At 33.2% G+C, this 19,607-nt stretch overlaps 1 protein-coding gene across 1 annotated transcript; it reads right to left on the bottom strand.

Moving 5' to 3' along the window:
• Positions 1-3,261: 3,261 nt before the first annotated feature.
• Positions 3,262-19,390, bottom strand: LOC114336785 (microfibril-associated glycoprotein 4-like). Its single transcript, XM_028287162.2, has 6 exons — positions 19,240-19,390; positions 16,026-16,161; positions 10,491-10,706; positions 9,154-9,375; positions 7,145-7,375; positions 3,262-3,516 (listed from the first exon to the last, which is right to left on the bottom strand). Exons 1-6 carry the CDS (start codon positions 19,300-19,302, stop codon positions 3,344-3,346), a joined length of 1,041 nt encoding a protein of 346 aa, XP_028142963.1. The 5' UTR covers positions 19,303-19,390; the 3' UTR covers positions 3,262-3,343.
• Positions 19,391-19,607: the final 217 nt, after the last annotated feature.

Here is a 19,607-nt window from a genome sequence, read left to right as displayed (position 1 = left end):
GAATAATTTGAGCTTACTAAAACTTATCTCACATGAAGCAACCGATACACAAATGATCTTCTTTTTCTTCTTCTTCTTTATCTTTTTTGTAGACATGACTCTGTCTGCTTTTCAATATGCCTCCAACAAGTTGTCGGTCCATCGTTCTCGTGGTCTTCCCACTGATCGTCTTCCTATTGGGGAACCGTCTCTCGCTGTTCTGACTATCCTATTTGTTGTCATTCGGCTTATGTGGTCGTTCCATTTTACTCTTCTGTTTTTCACCCAGTTATTAATGTTGTCCAGCTTGCACCTCTGTCGTATATCTGCACTTCTAGCTCTATGCCACAGTGTCTTACCATCGATTTTTCGAAGTGTTTTCATATCTGCTGTTTTAGCATTCTTTTTGTCCTTTCTGTATCAGGTCGTGTTTCTGCCGCGTATGTCATTATTGGTCTGATGACTGTTTTGTAAATTCTGCCTTTCATTTCTTTTCCGATATTTTTATTTTTCCAGATTGTCTCATTCAGGCAGCCTGCAGCTCTGTTTGCTTTATTCACCTGATCTTTCACTTCGGTTTCGAGCTGTCCGTAACTAGATAGTGTGATGATCCATGACTTGTTCTGTTATCTGACCATCCACCTCTAATTTACACCTTATTAGATTTGTTGTTATAACCATGCACTTAGTCTTTTTTGGGGAAATTAACATGTTAAATTTTCCAGCGGGTATATTAAATTGGTTCTCCTATCTAGTTTTGGGTCTTTCTCGTGGTCTGCCTGATACAGGTCTCTATTTGGAAATTTTCTTGATGACGGCTTCTGGATTTCTCCTTTCTATATGTCCCATCCATCTGACTCTCTGCGCCTTGGAAAATATGACGATGTCTTCTCCTTTCAGAAGTCCTCTTACTTTGTCGTTCTGAGTTTTCTAAATTCATTAGTACCTAAGTTTATAGGGCCTGCTATCCTCCGAATTATTTTCCTCTCTCGAGGACTTTAAGAAAATGGAAGTCAGAGAATGGGTAACCATAAGTAAAAACTGGAACGAATTGAGAAAAATTGTAGAAGATGCCAAGTCACACAACCAATTGTAAAACCAAAATATTAATGCGGATTGATTCACCGCGACAAACTAATCGGAAGAGCCCAAAGAAGCGGCAATCACTCCGCTAGGAGTGTGGATGCAATCATAATGATATTAAATTGGTTCAGCATACGTTGTAAATGATCTTCACTTTGAGAGATTAGTATTACGTCGTCTGCATAGCAGATTATTTTAAGTTGTTTTTCTTCCATTTGGTATCCTTTTTTTTGTTTTTACTTTTTTTATTATTTCATCCACGATCATGTTGAAGAATAGAGGACTGAGGGAGTCTCCCTGTCTTATCGCATTGCCAGCTTCAATTGGGTCAGTTAGTTCTTCATCTACTTTTACTCTTATTGTGTTGTTCTGGTAGATAGTTTCGATCGCTTTTATTATTCCTAGAGGCACTGTTCTTACAAATGGTCATAAAAATTTTTAATGCGACCATTAAGTTTGAGAGAAATTCCATGAAATCCCTTTTCACAATGAATTTTATAAAGTCTACAGCTAACCATTTAGAGGCTGTAACATAGGGAGCTTGTTTTCTGAGCCTTGGTATTTCTAGAAGGAGGTCTCTTTCTGATACCTTTTCATGGTAAAAGTCACAAAACGTTGAAAAAGCTGATTTCAACTGTTCATTGTTCGTCAAAAGCAAAGCGAGACACAAGATCAAAGTCTATGAATGGACATTAATCTGATTTCGAGTTCAACATTGAATAGGTCAAAACATTCTAATATATCCTTTTAAAGTTCGGCTCGAAATGTGAGTCCTGTATCGGTAGCTAACTCACCATCCATTCCTTGTTTACGTCGAATTCGTTTTTCGATGGAAATGTCGTCGTCTTCATATTTTTCGTGGCAGACTCTATTGCTTCATCTAGATTATGACCACGTTTTTCTTCAGTATAAACACGAAGTGCCCCTATTCTGGTCACTGATTGATCAAAGGTTATACCATTACTTTGCAATTCAATCTGACAAAAATTTATTTCTCTTAGTACATCATTCCAAAAGAAATGATGACATAAATCCTCATTTGAAGCAACAACACAATCAAAATGTTCTGTCAATACTTTAACTGCAGCATAGTGAGCACTCCAACGCGTTGTGGAAAGTTGTTTAACAGATTCTCTGCTGTGTGTAATAAGCACTTCCCAGGAGCTGGTGGAAGCAGGAAAAAAATTAATGTTATACAACATGAATTTTTTGCAAAAGAGTGCTGGCAACATAAATTAATTAAATGATCAATACATCCAACGAAAATGGCCTTTTTGTTTTTTGCTCTGTAATACCAACCCGGTTCAAGACCCCTCGGAAGACTATCTCAAAAATGGAAGGATAGTTGGCAATCTACCTCCCAGGAAATTAACCAGGGGCAGCTTCAGAATTAAACAGATCGAAAGATCTCCAAGAATTAAAAGAAGAAAAAGAAGCTTTTATAATAGCTTGTATTCCCCCATGTACCTACGCTGCTCATAACAGCTGCATTATCGTATCTCTGTGAATGGCAATTCATAATATCTAAACCATCAATTTCAAGCTTCTTGAAAATTTCGTTACTTAGATCAACTGTTTTTTTCCTTTTAACGAAAAAAATCAAAGAAATACTATTTGACTTTTCTCGATTTCGTGTTTTCACAAAACAATATCTAATTGTATTTTGATTGTAAAGTGAGTAAAGTTACAAATTAACAATTCGTTCTTTTGTGATCGGGTCTCTTAAGTGTCACTCCCCAAAGGGTGGCACCCAGGGCGGACCGCCCCCTCCGCCTCACCCTAGCTACGCCACTGACAATAATTTGTTTAGTCCTCCACATTACTTGAGCCATTGTCGGCTCGTAGGGATTTTCCAACGAGAGTCTTCATTTGGTCTACTCATCGTGTTGGAGATCTTTCTCTTGGTCTTCGGCTTTCTAACTTTCCTTCTATTATCAATAGGTCCATCGTCATAGTCTCCATTCTTCTAGCTTCAATCTCACTTCTATCGATTTTTTAGGTGACTGTGTTTCATCTGCATATGTAGAATGGGAAAATAAGGGCGTTATCTGCATCTATAAGGGGTCGCATAAATCTGATCGGCTTATGAAGGATCAGTACGGCAAGGGATAAGGAGTTGCGTACTGGTCTACATCATTTTAGTATCACCTTTTAGCTTCAAGATCATTAAGATACTTTGGGTATAGTAAAATACAAATAAAAAATGCATATCAATTATATTAAAATATTTTACATAGAGGCACACATTTGTTGATGTACATATTCTTCCATTAATAATTGTTTATTCTCCAATTGGCCTAATCATCATTCTGGAACCAGCCAAGTTGACATGAACTGTTTTTAGAGGATACCAGTTAAGACCATGCGCGGTATATGCTTCAGGAAGTACGACTGTCATAAATTTTCCATTAAGATTGCTGGTATGGCAGGGTGATCCATACCACCAAGCGCCCTCTACAACATAGAAAATTATTATCTAAATGAAAGGTATATTCAAATAATCTAATAATTATTCAATTGGATATGGTAATTGAGTCAATACTCGCAATCTATAGTTTGTATTTTTTATTAGTTGTTTTGTAATCATGGGGCAACCGGTTTCGAGTCTTACAATATATGACTCATCATCAGGCCCAGTACAAAAAGTCTTCTCTATACAAACTACAAGCTAAAAAACACAAAACGAGATACATGTACACATATATATAAAACATGAAAAACAACTTTGTCTTGGTTTCAATCACATACAATAAAGCCAAGCAACTGTTTAGTATTGAACTCAACAGTCCATATCATGTAAAATGAGACATTATATCATTGGGAGCGACCAATCTGATGAAAAGTGCTTGGTATATAATTTGATATATATGCTACCCTTGACTAGTTAAGGATTGATGGTAGCATATATATCAAATTATATACCAAGCACTTTTCATCAGATTGGTCGCTCCCAATGATATAATGTCTCATTTTACATGATATGGACTGTTGAGTTCAATACTAAACAGTTGCTTGGCTTTATTGTATGTGATTGAAACCAAGACAAAGTTGTTTTTCATGTTTTATATATATATGTGTACATGTCTCTCGTTTTGTGTTTTTTAGCTTGTAGTTTGTATAGAGAAGACTTTTTGTACTGGGCCTGATGATGAGTCATATATTGTAAGACTCGAAACCGGTTGCCACATGATTACATAACAACTAATAAAAAATACAAACTATAGATTGCGAGTATTGACTCAATTACCATATCCAATTGTATAATGGACTCGCATTGGCAACCCTTTCATCATCTAATAATTATTGTACAGTTTATTCTTCGGTATTTCTCTTTTGATATTTTCTTTCCTAGTCTCCTACAATTCAGTATATTTACTGCTTTATTGATCTATTCTGTAAACATATTACTTCTTCTTCTTTGGGTGCCGTCTTCTTAGCGAAGGTTGGCGATGACTTCTGCAAATTCTTCTCTATTTTGGGCTTTTCTTATTAGACTTTGAAAGTCTAATCTTGTCCATTCTTTGATGTTGCGCAGCCAGGTCATTTGTCGTCTACCCGGACCGCTTCTTCCTTCTATTTTCCCTTCCATAATAAGTTGAAGGAAGTTATACCTGTCGTGTCTAAAAACGTGTCCAAGATAAGATGTTTTACGTCTCTTGACAATTCCTGTGAGTTCTCTACTCATACTCCTTAAAACTTCTTCATTTCTAATGCGGTCGGTCCATGGAATTTTCAGCATACGACGAAATACCCACATCTCAAAGCCCTCTAAAATTCGTAACGACCTGACTGTTAACGTCCAAGCTTCCACGCCGCGCAACAGTACACTATATACATAACACTTTATCATGCGGTATCGTAGGGACAGATCAATATTGCGGGCAGTGAGTAACTGTCGCATCTTTAAGAAGGCGTTTCTTGCCTATTCTATTCTACATTTAATCTCTTGTTCTTGGTGTAAGGTTTCATGTATCCAACATCCTAGGTACTTAAACTTTTTCACTTGTTCAACGAGATTGTTGTTGACTATGATGTTTATAACTGGTGTGTGCTTTTTTGAAATTACCATTGTTTTAGTTTTTTTTACATCCACCTTAAGACCATATAGTTCTCCTTCTCTCCTAAACATATTAAGCTATTAATATTTATATTTTTGTTGTAGATAAACTAACACGGCTCTAAAATACCTCCCATTGAAAGCAGCTAGCGGTTTATTTCACGAACAATATAATAAACGCACTGATGAGATTCAGAAAATTGTCTTACCTATGGATGGAAGTCATGTTATCAAGAAAAAACAGCGACTTTTCATATAACTACATACAGGCAAATAAGCTTACAGCAGTCAACAAAATTACAGAAAAGAGTTATACTCTCAAGACTCAAAGAGGAAACATAAGGGCTGGTTTTGCCAGAAGTCCAATCCGGATTTAGAGCCAAACATTCAATACTAGGTACTCAGGCTAACAAAATACATCGTAGCCGGCTTTCAGCATAGACAGTACCCAGGAGCAGGCTTCTTAGACGTCAGGAAAACATGTGACAGAGTTTGGCATAAAGGATTGATCTACAAAATAAAGAACTATGAATACAGCAACGCCATGGCATTAAGTCCTAAAAATTAAAGATCCGGAAAGGCCTAGGAATGCGTGAAACTCTTTTTTCACTTATATAATATCCTAATACTAAGGTCCCTAGACGTCAATTAAGTTATAGATGTCTATTTTATTGACTATAATAAAGCTTTCGATAACGTACGATATGAACAATTATTGAATGTCCTGATATTGAAGATAGACTAAAATGACCTCAGGATCATATCTTATTTATACTATAAGCAGCTAGCAAAAGTACGTGTTAACAAACAGCTGTCAGAGGAAATTGAAATTTTACATGTAGTGAGACAGGGATGCCTATTGTCGCAAGTTCTGTTTAATGCCTACTCGGAAGAGATCCTAAAAAAGTCTTGAGGGTGAAACATCTGGAATAAAAGTGAACGGAATTCCCATTAATAACATTAGATATGCGGATGACACTGTCATCATAGCCGAAAATATTGAAGATCTTCAGAGAGTGGTGAACAGAATAGCGATATATAGCCAAAAATACGGCCTAGCAATGAACATCAAGAAGACAGAATTTAAGAGAATATCTAAAACTCAAAGATATAACGAGAATCTCCTCAGAAACGGAACCAACGTTGAACGAGTAGACCACTATTCATATCTGCGAACAATGATCCACTCATGAGCAACTGCTAGAATGATTACTTCCAGGAGATTAAAATTAGAATATAAAAGGCTAGAGAACATTTTAACAAAATGAGAAAAGTGCTCTGCACAAGAGATCTAACGTTAGAGTTAAGAGTAAAGTTTGCTAAGGGCTAAGGTTTCTCGACTTTGTTTTACAAATGGAAGCTTGGACCTTGAATGTGGCATCAATGAAAAGAGGGGATCATTCGAGTTGTGGGTGTATAGAAGAATTGTGTAAAGGAACACGTCACAAAGAAAGAGGTTCTGAGAAAGATGAATAAAGAAATGGAAGTCTTAAATACAATCAAAACCAGAAAATTCTAATATCTCCGACATATTACATGTGGAGAGATACAACTTGCTTCAACTCATTATGCAGGGAAACATTCAAGGAAAAATAAGCATAGGCAGACGCAGAGTATCGTGGCTGCGCAACTTGAGAGAATGGTACGGATGTACATCAAATGAACTTTTCAGAGCAGCCATCTTTAAAGTCCGAATAGCTATTATGATTGCCGACCTCCTAGAAAGCCCTCCAACCGAACAGCTAGAAAGATCGAGACTCCCATCGGATGGCCAAATGAAGCAAATTACCTCAGGTTCACCCTGGACAAGTGACTCACGTTCATATTCCATGTTACAAGGATAAGAAGGCAAAAATTGTACAGAATTGTAAAGCAATTCCAGAAGTCTAACTATGAGAAAAGCCAAATTATCATCAAGAACAAAGGCAAAGCTCCGAAGAACATACCGAAGATACCTTCCTCTCAGTGTTCTGTGCGGTTTCTGAAGTGTTTCGGGTAAGTCAACAATCACAAAAATGCATTTACCATAAATTTGAGCACAATGCACAGGGGATTTATCTTGATCCACATCAAATGTTGAAAACTTCATACCAATGTGATTGGCTAGACCATCCCCAGCATTTCCTGAGTATCCTGTGAGTTCCTTTAATGGATAGCCGTCCATTTCGCAACCAACTGAGAACGTTGAATATTGTGCGTAGCTGATATTTTTATTCGTTTCTGTTAGCTCTACAAGAAGTTCGTTTCTATCGAATGCTACAAAAAATGTTATGCATAATTATAGCTTTATTTTAAGTTAATTATTAATATGAATAATAATCAGTTAATAATTAATATTAATCTATGGATAGAACTTTATTAGAACGAACATCAATGAAAATTGGGGCCAAGATTTTTGTTTCAAAAAATGGTCAAGCTATTTAAATTTCATGATTTATTTATACCAACAAACACCAGGTTAGTACGATGTTATATTATCTTCCCTAGACTGTTATACGGAGTTGAGTCGTGGACTCCCACAGACGCTACCAGCAAGAAAATTGAAGCTTTCGAAATGTGGCTTTATCTCGAATCCTGAAGATACCTTATACCAACCACATTACTAATCAGGGCGTCTTTTTAAGAATACAAAAGGAAAAAGAGTTATCAACCACAATAAAAACAGCCAATATCGAGTACATCTGTTACATCATGAGGAAAGGCGAAAGAAATGGCTTACTGCAACTAATTTTACTGGGAAAAATAGAAGAAAAACTAAGACCAGAAATGGAAAGGATTTCCAAGCTGGAAAATCTACGTACGTAGTTTAACACAACAACCACAAATCTTTTCAGATCAGCAGTGTGCTTAGTATACATTGCCATGATGGTCGCCAACATCCGAAATAGATGGCAACTACTTCAAGAAGTTTAATAGAAACAATTAGTATTTGGATAGAACATCAATATTAATAAAACCAAATCCATAAAATAAATGCAGGAGACTACATATTATTTACTATATATGCAGATTTAAACTGAGGAAAGTTTTTTCGTATCTTGGAAGTGTCAAAACAGAAAGCGGAAGTAAATACAGAAGACGATATTCATATGAGGATACGAATAGCTCAACAAACATTCAGCATGCTCAACTCTGTTAAGAGATCTGGCCAGTATACTACAAAGAAGAAGATCCGAATATTCCAGTAAAATGTCTTGTTTTTTTACTCTACGCATGTGAAAAATGGAAAGTGACAAAAACACCTGTAGCGGTGATTTACTGTAATAACTTATAATTACAAAGAAACAAGAGGTTCGTGTTTATATACGATTTTAATTTATATAACAGACGAATTTATTTTTACAGACTCACTACTCCTCAAAATTTTATCATTATTTATATTGAATACAAAAATACATATCATGTTCTCGAACGTTCCAGAAAAACGGAACCGCCCAACTTTAGTAATGCATGGGCGATCTTTCTCGAGAAATCTTTTCCTCGCTCGTCTGATGAGTCATCATTCCAGATGTCTGCTTACGTGACACGCTATCGAGACGGAACCAGTTATTTACGGTCAGTAATTCGTTACACACCTTACACACAAACTGCAGGTCTTTGTTAATAAATGGCTATGAAGAATCGTTCATATTCTCTGGCCAAACATTCTGGTTCATCGGAAATGAAGATCTGTTACACCTGACCGAACAAACGAGGATAGGAGTGAAATACGGTCCAGAAAGTGGACTTGAATCGGTCACAAACTCGGAAAAAATAGCTCCAGTATTGCAAAGAATACCCTAAAAAAGAGGTAAAAAAGAGGTAGCCCAGCACAAGCTTGGAGAAGATTAGCGGGTCAAAATACATATGTGGAATACACTCTGAATCTCCGTGGATTTTGATTGACCACAAAACAGGCCTGGCTCCCGGAATAACTATGATGTATTAGGTTATGAATAGTACATTGAAATAATTGAAAATTTTATGTAGGTATACATGATTCTACATTTAGCGTTAATAAGCTTTGATATGGATCTAAATAGAAGATACATTACCTGTCATGTGATAAATATTTTCAAGCCCTATCCAAAATTCACCCATTAGATCACCAAAACCGAATTTGTAATCTCTCCAAGGTAGATAAAAATCTTGAGATCCGTCAAATCTCTTCTGGATATGAGTCCAGCCTCCAGCTTTAGTTTCCATATCACACAGAACATAATAAGCTTTATTGGAGGTGCGTGGTTTAATTTGGTAGACACCAGATTTATTGTTTCCTAAATAATAATATTTATTAATACACCAAAAAATTCATATAAATATACTACATTCAATGGATCCTCAAGGTAACGGGGTCTCATAAGCGGAATCCAATTTAATCTACACCATTTTTTTTCACCCATTTTTCACTAATCTCTTATCACTCTAATAAGTTTTTACCCCCATACCACTCTTAATTGGAACGAATCCGCTAGCTTAATATTCAAGCTTGCAGAATTAAAAAAAAAATTTTGAAGTACCACATAGGCCTGGATCCCGCGTACCAAAAAAAGTTGAATAATAGCAAGCTGAAACTTTGTTATTAACTTAATAGTGTCTAGTCGGACAAACTTTGATGTATTTGAACACTGGAACAGGGGAAGTTTTAATTGTGGAACGTGTCATCCTGACAAGTCTATGATTGTGAAAACCAGAAGGTTGTTTTTAAGTTTATTCAATGGCAAACTTTATATAATATATTAGATGAAAACATTTTTGCCCGACAAATACATTGGGGGTTTTAATAACTCCGACCCGTGAAACAGTTCAAATGACAGGAATTATGTTGGTGATAAAATGCAGTCTGATTTTTGCATGAGAGTTTATTGAAAAGGTACCCGGGATCCAGGCCTAACAGTGTTTTACTAGATTTTTACGAATATATTACCACCCTAGTAATTTTTTACCCCTTACCTACCCCTTGTGGGGAATCAATCTGTCAACTCTATTAGTTTAAATTTAATGTGAAAAAATATTTTTTTCCAACTTCGCTGTACTCTACGTATAATAATTGAAATAAGAAAGTGGTATGGTAAGTTTTTACTATCTTTGACCATCATGAACATTTTTCACTTCTAAAGCATCTTTATTTAGTCTTAAATTACAGAATTTTCATTGTTAAATTCGCAATCAGCGTGTAGAAAAATCCGAAAAATCATCTTCTAACCGAATGATCGTAGAAAATACAATATAATATATACCAATATGATGCTGGTTGCATAATATACTATTATACAACGTTCACTGCTACAAATTAAATAAAAACAAATAAAAATAATCGAAACTGCTAATAAAGTAATGTGTTTTACAGGTAATAATTAAAAATTTTAAATAAGAAAAAAATTTTCCTCACCAGCTTCTAGAATTTCTCTGCAACTTCTTGGATAATTATTCTCTAAATTTGTCGCAACTGGATTCAATCGACAAATCGGTAATTGATTTCTACCTACCAAATATTTACATTGGTCAAAAATAATTGAAGTAGTTTTTTCGTATTCAGGAATTCCATTTTGCTTATCTACCCCAAATGACAACTTTAAGGGAATTTGCAAATAGTCTTCTCTGGCTTCTAAAATAATTTTTACTGCTTTTAAATATGTATATCTTTTTTTTTATTGATAATTACAATAATCGATCGTATACAGAATATTTCGATAGTTTTTCATGGAATGTAAAAGGTAGTAGTTTAAGCAGATAGAAAATATATTTTTTTGGCAACGCAGGCTTGTACTAACAAAAAAATCATGAATAGTTTAAACAATTTAGAAATTTTTTTAAGGTTTGGTGATTAATAGTATCTGTATTACAAAAATTTGACTTTAGGTGTGCAACTTGAAATAACATTTTGCATGAGATTCGTTTTATAAATAATGTTCTAATGGTAGCAGAGCCCAAGCGGGGATTTTTGCAGTTACTCGAGAGCGTCAGAAAATCACATGGAGAGAAACCTTCTGCCCTGTAAAAAATGTACCCCTACCATATAAATATGGGCTCTTAGTACAGGAGAGTTCGTTAAGGAGGGTCCGAAAAAAATATATCCTTAGAAAAACCCGAAATCGCCAGATTAAGGTAAGGTAAATAGACTAATAAAATAAAAAAATTCAAAATGTAATTCCGTACAGATTGAAACAAATTTTATATCAAAGTTTAGGTGAATACAAAATATATTTTCAAAAAAGTATGCAAATCATATGAGGAGATAATTGTTTAAATAATTAAAAACCGGTCATTTTTGCACAATATTTACTTTTTTAACTGCTGAGGTAATTTACATTTTAATGAAGGTCTTTAGGCTTTTTTTCTGCAAAGTTGAAGGAATAATCTTTTATGTAAGACTTACTAAATTAAATTTGACCCCCTATTTATTTAAATAATTATATATAATATTTAAAAATCAATTTTGAAAAAGAAATATATTTAAATAAGCACTATAAATTATTTTATTAATAGGAGAAGTTGGGCTGTGTTACCAGTATTAACCTTCCGATGACCAACCTTTTTTTGCTACACAGATGATCAAAGGGGGTCAAAAATGACCCCAGTCAAAAATGACAATTGACAAAAAATTAAGTTGTTTTAAGAAATAAAATAATGTATCATAATTTTAATGTTAAAATTTTATCAAAAAATGATAAATAAACATTAGTAAAACATATTTTTAATTATAACTGAACAAAAACAGGAATCATCGTTTTGAACTTAGAAATAAAGAAATTTTAAAATATACTAATTTACGTCGTCACAGGTTTAACAAACAATTTTTTTTCAATATTGGAATGTTTTTTACATACAATTCCACATAATAGACGGTATTTACTTAATATAAAATTGGAACATGGTAGGCCAAAGGAGTTCGTCTTGGTCCCCAAATTCAGAAAAAAATTATTTTTTTTGTAAAATATACGGAATTTTTTTTTATTACAAAATATGAGGGTATCTAGAATTATATTAAAGTTAAATAAAAAAATAATGAGTTTTAAATTGAAAATATTTCTGAATTTATTAAATAAAAACATGCATTGGGTCAAAATTTACCCCCTTGGTCATCCGAAGGTTAAACAAAAAAAATTGGTTAAAAAATATTGAATAATTTATGAAATATTTAATTTGTTTATTAATATTACTATATTTTCAATTGCAAAAACGCGGTTGTTACCAAAAGAATATAAATCTGTGTAAGATCTCATTACTTTTATTTTTATGTATGTTTTCGACTTCAAATTTCAATATAACTCTCCTCTAAAATGGCATTTGGAAATTGTTCTCATTTGTTTATAATTTGTTTTTTTAATAACGTCGCGGGGATTAAACATTTTGAAATACCGTTTCGCTAATCGGATTTCTGGGAATTTTTCAATAATTAACAAATTCTTTTGTCGCTTTTTCTTCTTCTTCTTCTTTTTCCTTATAGTAAAAATATAGTTTTTCCTATAGAGGGGGTTTCATTAATAATGTCCAATCTCTGAATTGTAGATTTTAGACCTCAAAATATTAAGATTTAACCAAAATAACTTAAATAAAATATCGCTCCTTATTGAGTTACAGGGTACACTTTTCACACCTGGTAGAGAGTGTAAATACTATACACCCTATGCAATTAGGTTAAATACAAGTTTCCGGCTATTACCAGAGGGGTACGACAGGGGACTGTAAACTTTTGACCCTTCCAAATTCTACGTCACTGGTGAAAGTGCCATGTTAGCACAATTTTTAGATTCTCCAATACTCTCTATGTAAATAACATTCTCTTCACTCGTAACGATAAAGTCATGAGCTTTCGAGATATTTGAAGTTAAACATATTGTAATGGCACAGTTATTTAGTTATTTTGATTAATGTATTGTGCCGCTTAATTTTTAGTTTTAAAAATCTCGAAAACTAATTAATTTATCGTTAAGAATGAATAATACACTCTTCAGTCTTAACGATAAAATCATTAGCATTCGAGATATTTGAAATTAAAAATTAACCGGTACAAAACATTAAGGGGGGGGGGGGTATGGTTTGAAATATTTAATTTTTTTTATTATTTCAAATAAAAGTGCATACTTCCAAGAATACTCTCTGAAAATTTCAAAATAATCGGAGTAAAATTACCAGAGATACAGGGTGTTGAATATCCCTACCTTCGACTCACGTTGCCGCGGCTTCGCGCCAGCACGCTTGAGCGTAGTGAGAAATGTTAAACAACTGTTCGCCTTCTCTTTTGTAGATTACTCCTCGATTTAAAAAACATATTCCAATGTGCATCACTTTACGATTTGGCAGACAAATAAGAAGATGAATATGCAGTTGTCAAAACTTTAAACGCATTTTTCTCAAAACTGCTTTTTCAAATGCGGTGGACATTGTAAGTGAAAAACTACTGGGCCGATCTACCTGATATTTTGCACATATTTTCTTTGGACATTTCATGAGGTAACAACGTCGAGATATTTTTCTTTTTTTGCTTATTTTTTGTTCAACAATAATAAGTCTGTTGATTTTCACAAAATTTTTACCAAAAATTTCATTTTTTTGATTTCTGAGTGATACCAAAAATTCAAAAATCATTAAAAATAAAAAACTCGACGTTGTGACCTCGTGAAACTCATAAGCTTATTAAATCTTTTTGATTTTTTTGTTTCATATGATCGAGTGATGAGTTCTGATGTCCACCGCAAAATCCATTCTTTTGTGAGCTGCCTGTCAAAATTTGTCACCAATGGCTTATTTTCCAATATTTTGGATTGGATTTTTTTCTAAGCATTCTTTGAATTGTACTGAATATGCTTATATAATTTAAAAATAAAATATTTGTACCATAGCTTCGAAAAAAATTCACAAAAATGTACTTGATATGTTGATTTCAAACCATACCCCCTCCTTAATCAAAATAACTGTGCCGTTACATGTTTAACTTCAAATATATCGAAAATTAATGACTTTATCGTTACGATTGAAGAGTATGTTATTTACATAAAGTGTATTGGAGATTCTAAAAATTGCGCTAAAATGACAATTTCGCCAGTGACGTAGAATTTGGGAAGGGTCAACCATTTGCTGTCCGCTGTAGTAGTACGCCTCTGGTAAAAGCCGGAAACGTGTATTTAACATAATTTCATAGGATGTATAGTACCTGCACTATCTACCAAGTATGAAAAGGATACGTCAAATAGTTTTAAAATACTGAGCCAAAATATTTTTTAAATTTTTAAATAAAACACCCTGCTACTCAATAAGGAGCCATATTTTATTTGAGTGACTTTGGTCAAATCTTAATATTTTGAGGTCTAGAACCTACAAATCAGAGATTGGACATCCTTAATGAAACACCCTGTATAAGCAAAACTATGTCTTTTCTTAATGTTGTCTCCCCACTGACCAGTGGTTAATTCTCAAATAAATTAAGTGGGATAAAAGTACGATAGATTATATTAAGCACAGGAAAATATATTGTAAAATGGTGTATCGGCGAATGAGCCTTAAAGGGTCTGTAGTCACATAACTCCAAGGTAAAAAAGAAGAAAAAACGACAAAAAAAAAATTGTTAATTAGTGAAAAATTCCCAGGAACCCGATGATCGAAACGGTATTTCAAAATGTTTAATCTCCGCGACGTTATTAAAATATCAAATTATAAACAAATTAGAACAATAATTTTCAAATGCAATTTTAGAGGGGAGTTTGATTGAAATTTGAATTTAGCAATAAATTCATCGAAAATATAATATATAAAAATAAAAGTAATAAGACTTAACAGAGATGTGTATTCTTTTGGCAACAATAGCGTTTTTGCAATTGAAAGTATATTAACATTTAATAAACAAATTAAATACTTCATAAATTAATAAATATTTTTTAACCATTTTTTTTTTGTTTGATACTGATAATATAGTGGAACTTATTCTATACAATAAAATAACTTATATTACTTATTTCAAACGCAAATAATAATTTTTTGCAAATTTGATTTTCAAAATTTATATATAATTATTATTTAAATAAACAGGGGGTCAAATTTAATTTAGCAAGTCTTATGTAAAAGATATATCTTTCAGCTTGGTAGAAAAAAACCCTAAAGACCTTTATTAAAATGTAAATTATCTCAGCAGTTAAAAGAGTGAATATTGTGCAAAAATTACCCCTTTTTAATTGTTTAATTGAGGGGATCATTGTTTAATTGTAAACAATGATCCCCTGATATGATTTGGATACTATTGAAAATATCTTTTGTACTCACCTAAACTTTGATATAACATTTGTTCCGACCTGTGCGAATTTACATTTTCTATTTACATGTAGTGTAGTCATATTTTACTAGACTAAAGTTAGGTACATACACAACAGTGTGTATTTCAAAAATCTGACGATTTGAGCGGGGCGTAAGGAAATGGGCGAGTCACAAAGTTTTACAAAAAAAAGCGAATATTTCTCGAAATGAACGTCGGATTGAAAAACTGAAAAATACGTGTTCAATATTTTAAAAAAATCCATTGAATGATACTAAATACGACCCCCCACGCAGAGAGGTGGGGGTAAGTTTAAAATTTTAAATAGGAGCCCCCATTTTTTATTGCAGAATTGCATTCCTTACATAAAAATAAGTAACTTGTATTTGAGATATTTTTTAGAATTGTGGATAGATGGCGGTATAATCGGAAAAAAACTAAAAAAATTGGAAATGGAAAATTCAATTAAAAATAGGAAAGTCTCCACTAAAATGGAAAACTTAACTAAACTTTTTTTGGTTTTAGGACCTAATCTTCACAACCCAATAGGTCTACATAGCGCTCGAGTAACTGCAAATTTAGCATACTTGCGTCCTACAAAATTATTATCCAATTAATTATTATCCAATAAAAAATAAATAATCTCTATGTTTGTGAAGAAGCAAACAAAAACTTTACCTGAACCAGTGTTTTCAAGTCGAGGATAAAGAAATCTTCCTATGTCATTACTCAAAGAGCTGGTTCTACTTGGACTTTCCAACTTAACGTCCATTAGTTTTGTGAATTTTATATCGACAGGGACAGCACCAGGTAACTGAAAAACAAATGAATTTCTGAAGTAACTAAAATGTAACAGCATTTTTGGAATTTAAAGGGTGTTTCACGACAAGCTTACTGTATCTCTATATGGGAAATTATTTACACGATATTATTATGAATACTGGTTTATGGGAATTAATAGTTATGGCGAATTTATAGAAAATATTTTGACAGATATCACATTTTCCAGTTATACGTGAAATTTGGTAAAACTTTGGTTTAAATAGAATACACTGTATATTTTATTTTTGAATTTTTAGATTCTGCGTAATATTCTAGAAAAATGTTGTTTGAGGTACCATAGGCCAAAACTAAATTTTTTGAGTTATTACTCCTTTTTTTAAATTGTGATAGATAGAGCCAATATTTTCAAAGCTAATTCTTATCTATGTACAACTACAATGCCCTGAATACCTTTGGGAATAAAAGGAAATATACCGGGATCCCGACATAGTAATATAAAGTAAAAAAGGGCCATATTGGATGAAACATGTGGAAAGAAGGGAAAAAGGCGAAATACCAAATAAAACAAACAAAAAAATTTAATAGTAAAAAGAACAAGAGTAACACAGATGCAGAAATGCATGGAAGAACTAGAAAAAGATATAATAATTTTAAAAATAAAAAATTGGAGATAATATCACGAAAGAAATCAGGATAACAAAGAATCCTGGAATAGACTAAGAACCAAAAACAGTTGTCGAGAGAGTGATGATGATGATTGTCGGCAGAAGAAGAAATTAAATAATAAATGAAGGTATACGTAATAAGCCCAATGTTTACCTTTTAACGGCCAAGTTTAGCATTATAATGATACATTGAGACAAACGTATGTACAGTACATTAAACCAAATGCTACTATAAAAATACTCAATTACAATAATTATTCAAAAGCTAGGGAGATCTAGAAGACCTCGAAAATGATTGTATTAATAACTCTATAAAGTCTGACGAACATACTGGAACGGCAGAACGAAAAGTGAACTACAATAATATGGTATTAAAATGAACTTAAATAAAAATTAAAACTTAAAATTCACAGTTATTAGAATTACAAAACATCAATATTAATAATATTAAAATAGAAAGGGCAGACAAATACAAATATCTAGGAACATTGGTTAGTCAAAACGCAGAACAAACACAAAAGACTAAAGGCCGTATAGAAATAGCAAGGGCGAAATTTTTGAAAACGAAACATCTATTATGTTGACTTAAAGATGTCTCTAGGGATAAGGTTGTTGAAACATCTATTATGTAGTAGAGACTTAAGATTTTTGCGCTGCTACCTTTTTACAACCTTGCTCTATGGGTCTGAAGCCTGGACATTAAAGCAATTAGAGATTAAAAAATTTGACGCATTCGAGCGTTGCGTTGGTTTTATCGACGAATGCAACGAATATCATGGGTAGACAATATTAAAAATATTGAAGTCCTTGATTGGGTTAATAGGAGGGAAGAGACTACATACACAATTATAAGGAGGCGGAAGCTTTTGAATATTTCGAATATTTCGGTCACATTATAGTAAGAGGTCCTCACTTTAGTCTGCTCCGTTTGATTATGGAGGGCAAAATAAAAGAGATGTAGGGAAAAGACGAACCGCCTGGTTACGAAATCTAAGGGAGTTGCATAGTATGTGCTCTAACCAACTATCTAGAGCTGCATAAGTAAAATAAGAATAATAAGATAAAAGATGAAAGTTTAGGAAGAAGAATACTCTTGTTTGAAGACAGAAATAGAACAGCCTAATAGAATAGAATAGCGAAAAGGCAGAATAATATTTTTTTCTCTTATAAAATCCAAATTGTATTGAAAAAAATTCTAGAACTGGTAAATATGTAATAGCTTAAAACTGCAAACCGTTGCATGATAATACTGATTTAATAATAAATCGATCCTTGATCCGATTAATAGCGGATACAGAGAAGGGTCAATGAGGCCTTAGACTCCCCTATTGTATTAATAGTTCTACAATTTTCCCGACTTCAGACTTCAGAAAAGGAACATCACTGCTATAAATAAGACGCTCAGAGCAACAGTGGCCTAACCCACAACCCATTTGTGGGTAAGGCCACTGTTGCTATGAGCGCCCAAATGATCACTTTGTGTAAATGTTTTAAGAAGAATGTTTGATTTGAAATAATAATTTATGCAACAATATGTTTTAGTGTTACTGTACCACTTTCAACGTCCAGATATACATACACGAACATTTTTGAGAGATACTCAAGTAGACCAAGTCACATAGGGCTTGATAGCACGATAAGAGCCCCACCAGAGCTCAATTTTTTTGATACCGTAAATACCTGGGATGAGTGAATTTTTGCCCTTAACGCCTTTTCCGTGCTCAGTTACTTATTTGGAGTTATAAACTGGTCAAAAATGGATAAGTCTTCAGCAGAAAACAAGAACACTTCTCACAAAGGCACAAAAATATCACCCACTCGGTACAGTAGAGAGAACAACATTACCGCGGTATCTAGAATGAAGAGACCTTACGGGCATTGGCGAGCAAATGGACAAACATGTTGCTAATTTAATAACCTATTGAGATAGGGACCTATTGGTAACCTTGTTCTTGGCAGAATGCTTGAAAATTACAATTGGAAGCCATACTGGGACCGCATTGTGCTCAGAACCTTAAAGGGAGCGTGAACCGTATGGCTAAATCTGGATAATAATAATAATAATATTTTCGGGAAGTCTAGCCCCCCCTAGTATGAATTTCTAGATCCGCGCTTGGTTAATAGGCTGTCTTAAAGTTCTTTTGGAGTACTCACTATGTGTGGATATATAAAAGATTTCTTAGGTTGCAGCTGGAAAAAGTATAGAAAGCCAATAGTGTTATTGAAATTCTAAAATCTACACATATTAAAAGGAGGAGGAGACATACTTTCAAAAGTAGAAAAACGATAATGTAGTCTTCTTTAATATATTGGAAATATAAAATAAAAATCTGAAATATAAATGTAAAAAAAGCGTTTAATACATCGTTCTTTTTAGTAATAATGTTGTTAATAGATGTTAGTAATAATGTGCCACTTTTTTTTATTTAAATAAATAAACTTACCTTTTCTGACACTACATATCCACTCAAGCAAACACATAGGAGAAGAACTATAGACAACATCATTGTTACCCACTAAACAAAAATCATATTATTTGGCTATTTATAATTTTGATTACACAGGAAAAGAATATCACAATTTACCATTCCAATCTATTTAACACCCACAACACCAGATTTTTAAGGTTTTGTTATCTTTTATGCGAAAATTTTTTAATGTTATGAGGATAACATGTATTTTTTTTATTATCAACAGCGCTGGTTTGCTGTTGTCCGAGATAGGAACATTCTTTAGATAATTAATAAATATAATTTTTTATTTAAAAATTGTTGGCAGAGATAAATTCTAAATGACGACTTTTTCCTAAATT

This window comes from Diabrotica virgifera, chromosome 7, assembly GCF_917563875.1.
Source record: "Diabrotica virgifera virgifera chromosome 7, PGI_DIABVI_V3a".
NCBI lineage: Eukaryota > Metazoa > Arthropoda > Insecta > Coleoptera > Chrysomelidae > Diabrotica > Diabrotica virgifera.
The sequence above is the reverse complement of the archived record's forward strand: the minus strand, read 5'-3'. Positions and strand labels throughout refer to the sequence as shown.